General features: G+C 35.0%; 1 protein-coding gene across 1 annotated transcript; it reads left to right on the forward strand.

Moving 5' to 3' along the window:
• The first annotated feature begins 1,957 nt into the window (after window positions 1-1,957).
• On the forward strand, window positions 1,958-5,496 carry LOC125198749 (uncharacterized). Its single transcript, XM_048097038.2, has 8 exons — window positions 1,958-2,232; window positions 2,336-2,429; window positions 3,160-3,279; window positions 3,369-3,417; window positions 3,636-3,735; window positions 3,861-3,922; window positions 4,065-4,123; window positions 5,070-5,496. Exons 1-8 carry the CDS (start codon window positions 2,081-2,083, stop codon window positions 5,175-5,177), a joined length of 744 nt encoding a protein of 247 aa, XP_047952995.2. The 5' UTR covers window positions 1,958-2,080; the 3' UTR covers window positions 5,178-5,496.
• Window positions 5,497-8,189: the final 2,693 nt, after the last annotated feature.

Raw genomic sequence — 8,189 nt, forward strand, 5'->3', positions numbered from 1 at the left:
AACGAATTAAATTGGAGAAAAAAACATTAAAAACTATTTTTTTTTAAAAAAAAATTGAAAATGAGATCGGCGCACGCAATAGAGCGTCGATCGAGTCTCCATCTTTGTCCGGATATGCCCGCCCCAGTGGCGCACGCCGAGCGCTATCCAACAGCTCCCCGAAATAGGCACTGATGGGGGCACCGATCGTCGCCCCTATTGTGAATGCTCTTATGTCAATAGCAAGTTTCTCTCTCGTCTATTTTCTGTGTCTTCTCCTTATCTCCTTCTTGTCTTATTTCCTATTTGATATAAATGCAAATAGATAACTGAATTATAGTACTAGCTACACATATGCAAAAGAAAATACAATTTCAAATTGAATTATAAATAATTGAAACATTGTAGGAAAGGAAAGATATAAATGGACGACAAGCAAAATTCTCTATTTTTCAGACGCCCGTAGCAGTAGTTTTTACTCTCACCGTCTCATAGAATTATGTCATTTAGGATTTACATGAAGAGAATGAGAAAAAGTAGCTGAAATTGTGTAATGGATGGTGGAGCCCATAAATAATTAAACGATAAAGTAAAATAGGAAGAAAATAATTTGCTATAAATGGATATGGACTATTTCTACGACACGGATGAAAAAAGAAATATGACATATTCCTATGGGACGGAGGTAGACGTGCCCAGGTTTACCGAACCGGCTGTTAAAACCGAAACCGTAACCGTAACCGCCGGTTACAGTTTTGAACCGAAATCGTGAGAATTTATCCGAACCGAAATCGTCGATTTTTGAACCGTGGTTCGGTTCAGGTTCAAAAAATTTTGAACCGAAACCCTGCCGGCACTGCGAAAAATAGCCGAAAAATCGTGAAACCAAGCCCCGCAAAAAATCGACGGTTTGGAACCGTGAAAAACCATAAAAAAATCATCGAAAACCGCCTGTTCGGAACCGAGGCCGAAACTGAAACCGGCGATTTTGGAACCGGAACTGTATGCGCGAAACACCTTCGCGTTTCGGTTCCGGTTCGACAATTTCCAAAATCGGAACCAGCGGTTCTGAAACCGTGGGCACCTCTAGACGGAGGGAGTATTACTTTAAATTTAGTGATGGGAAAATATTGTTTTCGGGTCGTTTCGTTGCATTCACTTACAACAAGAAACTTGTACAAATCTTTCCATTTTCCAAGTCGATGTTCCATTCGACCTGTTAGGTCCCTACTTAACCTCGACGACCACATTTCCACCAAAATTTGATTAGTTATGCATCTCCGTTCTTTCATAGCTGAGTCATTTTTCCGTTTTAAAAAGTTATTTTATAGTTGAATATTTCCATATATGGTAATAATTAACTCAAATTTTCTTTTCAACTTCATTCTACTCTTACTTTATACTCTATATTTTATTAATTTTTCAATTTTATTCTTTCTCAACACACCTAGGTGGTGTTCGTTTTGCAAGATTGTATCCGGGATTAAATTTGTAGTGTGTTTGGTTCATGAAATTCAACCTCACAATTCAATCCTAGATGATTAATCATGAGATAATTAGTCATAGCTAATCCCCTATGACTAAAATAATCTTACAACTCAATCCTAAATTGTATCTTGGTATTATTTTATCATGGAAACCGAACACCACCTTAATATCTACTTCTTCCGTTTCTGAATTTTTTTTACTTATTTCTATTTTTGTCTGTCCTTAAAAATTTGTCACCTTTAATTTTTATTTTTAGCAGTGAATCCCATATTTTATTAGTATAAAATTAATATATAAAATAGGATCACGTACTACTAACTTTTTCCACTCACTTTTAATTAGTATTTCTTAAAAATCGTGTAAAGTAATTGGTAAAAATTATTAAGAATGGAGGGAGTAGTTTTAAACTTAGTATAGAAAAGAGTGGCTAGGAAACGGGATGAGTATAAATTAAAGGCTAAGCCCAACAGTGGAGTGCGATTTCATTGGGCCCATTACTGGAAATCGGAAACTAAAGATTTAAGAATTTTAACTTTTTGAAGTGATCTCGTCGAGTTCTGGTAGAAGTTTAGAGAGTTGAGTTTGCCGAATCCGAAACCTTCCGAGATAAACAATGGCGGAAGATTTGGTGCTAGATACGGCGATCAGAGACTGGGTGTTGATACCATTATCGGTGGTGATGGTGCTCATCGGCGTCCTCCGTTACTTCGTATCTAAGCTCATGCGTTCCGATCAAGTTCCCGATCTCAAAATCGTCAAAGAAGGGTATCTCGAAACTTTTATTTCTTCTTTTTTTCTATAATTGCTAGTCGATGTCAAAAGCTTGTGACCAGCTATTGAAGTTTTCTGATTGTTTTTCCGGTTACAGGCAAGTGATAATTAGGGCGAGGAATCTTAGGGCTGCTGCTAATTTCATCCCTGCCAAGTCGTTCCGTGCTCGTAAGCACTACTACAGCAATGAGGTGACAGAATTTGTTTACAATTTTCATTGTATGTGCTTGTGGTTTGGTAATTAATGAGTACACATGTATTGAAACTTATTACCGGAATTGTCGTTATTCTTTTCTAGGTCTCAGCTAAAATTTCCATGAAGATGATAAGAACAAATATGACTACTTTGATCACTAAACAAAGAGACTTAAGTTAAACAACCAGCCTTGTAGCTTTGTTGTAGTATTCCTCCCCTTCCCCTCCTAATTCCTATGAGAGCTCAATGAAAATCTCAATCCTCCATCTCCAACTCAAACAAAAAGTATGTAGGTTGATAGGAGTATTAATTTTTGTTGCTAGAATCTGAACTTTGCTATGGTAAATATTTATGCTTGACCTGACTAAGAAATTGTCAGGGAGCTCTTGTGAAATCTACTGCCATTGGCATTCATAGATGACTTTAAAGACTTTTTGTGACAGCTGATTTAATGTACTCCATATAAAAACAACTGGTCTTCCCTTTTAAAAGGCTTAAACGGTAACAATTGAATTCCTCTTTTTTCCTTTCATGTGCCTTCCAAGAACATTCACCATGAGAACCAACCACTGAATCCATGTTTATCCAAAAACTTGTTACTTATCAATTATCATACATCTTCTATATAGCCTTTTATGTTTATGCACTTATTGTCTGATGCGCCAACCTTGATTGACTTAAGATGTAGTTTTTCTTATGATTAAATATTGGACTTCAAATTGCAGGAGAATGGATTATTACATGTACCCAAGGGTCAAGCTCAGAACCCACAGGCACAGATGTTTTCAGACCCAAACATGGCTATGGATATGATGAAAAAAAATCTCTCGATGATTATTCCACAGGTGAAGATTCTGCTTGTTTCTTTGCGGTGATACTTGTATTTTGTACAAGATCTGTCTTTACTGACGTGCTTGCCTTTTCTGTTGAACAGACGCTTACGTTTGCATGGGTCAACTTTTTCTTCTCTGGATTTGTAGCAGGTGTGTCTTTTTTTCCTTTTTCTTTCATTCATTCCTTAGATTTTGTGAATGTTGCACAACCGGAGATACTTTCCATGTGGAGAATTATGAACACTTCATATTGATTTTTGTGTCCGACTACTAAACTCAAATATCATGTGTCAATGGTGGAATTTTGGTATTGAATTATTTATAACCTAGCTAGCCTGGCATAAATGGTGCACATCTTGTTTTCGCAGCAAAGATCCCATTTCCTCTTACTCAGAGATTCAGGGCAATGCTGCAAAATGGCATAGACTTGAGCACTGTCGATGTTAGTTACGTCAGCAGTCGTTCCTGGTATTCTCCCTACTCATGTCATGAAAAAAAATCATATCACAAATTCACAACCACAGTTTCTATTGATTGAATTTGTGATTGTAGCTGATGTATAAAGTAAGTGATTAACATCTTTCTCTTGGCAGGTATTTTCTAAATCTTTTTGGGCTAAGGGGTCTCTTTAGTCTTATTCTTGGAGAAGACAATGGTCAGTATTCTTGACCTTTTGCCAATCCTCAATATTGTATCTTAGTTTGAAACAACACTAGAGCAATCATAGAACCAACCAGATATATATCTATAGACTATTTTTTATTAGGAAACTAACATGAGTACTTGATCTTCACCAGCAACTGATGATACACAGCGCATGATGCAAATGGGTGGATTTGGATTTGACCCAACCAGGGTAAGGCTATGCATTCTATCCTTCCCCCCTTCATATATGCTTTTATGAACAAGAACAGCTTATTTAGTCTCCAATAAACACGTTTAGGTTATATGAAACCATTTTCCCGAAGTCAATAAAGTGGGTATGATATGCTCACATGTTCTTTTCTGATTTATTTTGGGGGTGGCTGTGGAGGGGGAAAAAGTTAATTTTTATTCCAAAGAGGTTTTTTTGTTCTACTTTGAATAATGGTTTCTTGAGGAATTGATGAGTAACTAATTTGTATTCTCAATTTTATGGGTGCTCAAGTATATTCTTCAATATGTAAATATTTAGGGTTTTTTAAGTTTTCAGCATTTGATCAACTTTTACCGGGTTCAATAATTTAGCCGGTTCACAACTACTTTCTCTGTCCCAATGAAGATGACATATTTCTAAAAATGGAGACAATACTATCTCTCCACTTAACACACAAAACTACACTACATAAAATCTTGTGTCGGCCAAGAAAGGGGTCATTTTCGTTGGGACTGAGGGAGTATATGTTTATAAGGATCTCTCCATTTGGAATGCGAATAAAGTATTACTATAATTTATAATTTTCATCAGTGTTTCAATTATTGACACTCAAGCAGCCCTACATCAGCATGATTTTCTTGTAGATGTGGTCATTGTTTAGTGAGTGCCTAACTTTTGAAAAGCTCACTGACCAAACATTCATCTGTCAATTTGGCAAAAGAACCAATTTGTCAATAGGTTCAAGACCATTGTAGAACTTGACACCTTATAATGAGTCATTGTTAAAAATATCCATTCTTATATATAGATAATTAGATATTAAAAAAGCGACAATGTTATGCTGTTTCTGGGGGGAAATTAGAAGTGGTGTCTGTCTTTTTTTTTAATAAATTCTGTCATCACGAATGTTTGTTTTGATAGCTCCATATTTTTCTTGTTGGATCAGAGTTTGGGTGCAGAGAAAGATAATCTGGACATTGTCCAACATGACTGGGCGTTGCCAAAATTTGAGCAGCGAGCAGAATCAGTTTTGAAGAAACTTGTCCAGAAATAACCGAGTACATACGTTAGTGCTATTCTGCTGCTATCCACCATGCTCTTCTTGGTGTCTATGCGCCGTGATCCAAGTACTTCAGAATGAAAGGGTGTCTATTGTCGTGGATGAAATCAGCCAAAACCGCATGCCTTACATTGTTTGCCCCCCTTTTTAGTTAAAGAAACTATCTTTGATATTGGTTAATGGTAATACTGTGCCTAGCTGCTGACATCTTATGCCACGGAATTAGAGTATTGTTAATCTTAAGGAATTTCCCAATCGTACTACTGTAAAAGTGTATTTTTCTTTTCGTTTAAAAACATGTCTCCCTCCATTTTATAGTAGTGAGTCTAGTGACCATAGCAGTGAGAAGAAATATGTTGATTTTTACTTAAAAAGAGAAATGAGTTTACTAATGGAACATATCAAAATGACAAAATAACTTCACTTCTATGAAACGGAGGGAGTACACTTTGTCAGATAAGAGAGTGTACTACTCTCTTTATAGGATTGAGTTTTAACAAGTAAATAGTGGTGGCTTTTCATGGATAATAGATCTCACTTTTATTATAGAGGTACATTTGTAAGTAGATAATGGTTACTTTTGGATTTGTTGTAAATAAATTATAATGATGGAATAAAAATGTACAAGGATACTTTGCAAAAAAAGTACTTCATATTGCTTATTGAGTAGGAGTAATGTTTTGTGGGACAAACTAAAATGATAAATTGAGCATATTCTGTGTAGAAGTCAAATAATTTTTTGAAACTCTTGCGAGTCAAAAAGTACTTCGTATTGCTTATTGAGTAGGAGTACTTTAAATGGTGAACGGAAGGAATATTATTTCGTGCAATGAATAGTAATTGAAGTTGGGAATGGGTTTATGAATGTGAATTGGTTTTGGCGCGAGAGACAGGAGTTGGGAAGTGGGGCAAAATGCAAAGGGTTGCGTGGTGATGAAATAATGTGGAAGGGAAGCAGTGACAACCTTGGACTTACACATGTCTACCAAATTGCAGCACTAATGATGCCCCAAAATCATCTTGGCTTCAGGGGATATGTCAACCTTGGACTTACACATGTCTACCAAATTGTAGCACTAATGATGCCCCAAAATCATCTTGGCTTCATGGGATATGTGTCCCTCCAGACACGCTTAGCTTATTCATTTAATACCGCCTTTGATTTCTCCAACTTCACAATCTCAATTAATCCACTATTATGGAATAATTTATTGTATTATTAATGTCGACTAATTGGTATGCCTGATATTTAAGTAATAGTCCTATTCCTACATATGTGCTTCAATTTGTTGAGTGAGGTGACTCTTGAACGTCTACTTGTAATATTGGCCCCTTTAATCAACTGATAGCTAGCGTGACCCTTGACACTTACTAAAAGAAATCAAACACGTACATAATTTGACAAGCATGATCAATCAGTGACTCATCCATTCCAAATTCAAAATCGTCGTGGATTCTAATAATATCACTCGTCAATTTCGATTAGTGAGGCCAATATTTCCTTCTTAATTAATGTACAGTATTCATTTTAACATCCAAACATATGTGGAGCCTAAATAGTGAATTACTACAAAACTCCAAAAACTAATCTAACTTTTGAAATGCGAATCCAACGCTTCGTGAGTTTTACGTATATAATACAAAAAGAAGTCCATATTCATATTAGGATGGTAATCTAAATAGGAGTCAAATATGGTGACTCAAAAGTTGATTAGTTCATATATACAACATTAACACAATAACGATGAACATGTTAGTCATTCGTGTTCATAACAATTGTAACAAAATGGAGTATAAGTAATACTCCATATTTCTTCTTTCGTCCCTTTAAGTGTCTTATTTCATCCATCCTATAATAATACAATGCCAAATTCTTTACATATACAAATTTAATGCAGATTTTTAAAAAGTATTTACCGGTTTGTTGGCAATGAAAGAAAATTCAATTTTATAGTGATTTGGAAAAAAAGAAGTTTGCCGAATGAGAAATTTTTTTATTTATATTCTGGCTATTGGCGTGCTCAACTTTTATTATATTTTTAATTTTAAATAAAATACGTCAATGGTATTGGTATTTTTTCTCTCTAAACACAAAATTGAATTTTTTTCCCAAGTCACCCTAAAACCGAATTTGCCCGATCACGGTATTAATTAATTGAATCATAATCTTTAGTTAATAAATTAAGTATCCCTAGTGAAGGTTTATTGGAACATGGCCAAACAAATCTCCATCTTCGTAATATAAGATGTGGAAAAAAAGGTGACACTTGCTCAATAACGGTATGTCGGTATACTCACATAGAGTGTAACATTATATATATGTACAATTCAAATTCAATAGAATCGACCAAACATATCAATGAATCAAACACGATTGAGAATGTTAAAGGTTGCTTCTCACTATCGTTAGTAGAAGAGTTTGATACGCAATATTAAAAGAAATAGATGAATCCTCAAGCTAAGACAAGTGACAACTCTTTACTTTAGTATGTCCTCTTACATTTTATTTGTCGTAATATATATGACCTTATACAAATTGAGTGGAAATGTATAAGGACCTAATTTGTCTAATATCATTATCTTAAAGTTTTAAACCCTTACATAGATTTTCTTTGGTAACCGTTTACTGTATTAACCTCTCATTTGTAAGTCCTTATTTAAACAATCCCGAAAATGATATTTTCATCTTCACCATCTCATGATTTTTGAACGAGACTAAAGAATCTATATTAATATGCATATTGCATACTCTCCCCGTCACATCATAAACGAGATGCTTCTTTTAAACACTTGTTTTGCGAAATGATCATGAAGAAAGTAAAGTAAGAAAGAAAAAATAATATAGAGAAGACGGATCGGAGGGAGTTCTACAGACAAATATCACAAAAAATATGTCAAGTTTAATCCACGGTATATCATAAAATTCAATCATTCAGCAATAAATCTATGATTAAGTTGTTCTTAAGCGCACACATAAGCACTACGCAAAGTGCGTACTTTTAGTTA

Source organism: Salvia hispanica, chromosome 5 (genome assembly GCF_029641045.1).
Source record: "Salvia hispanica isolate PSC_SH4W2 chromosome 5, Shi_PSC_v1, whole genome shotgun sequence".
Lineage (NCBI taxonomy): Eukaryota > Viridiplantae > Streptophyta > Magnoliopsida > Lamiales > Lamiaceae > Salvia > Salvia hispanica.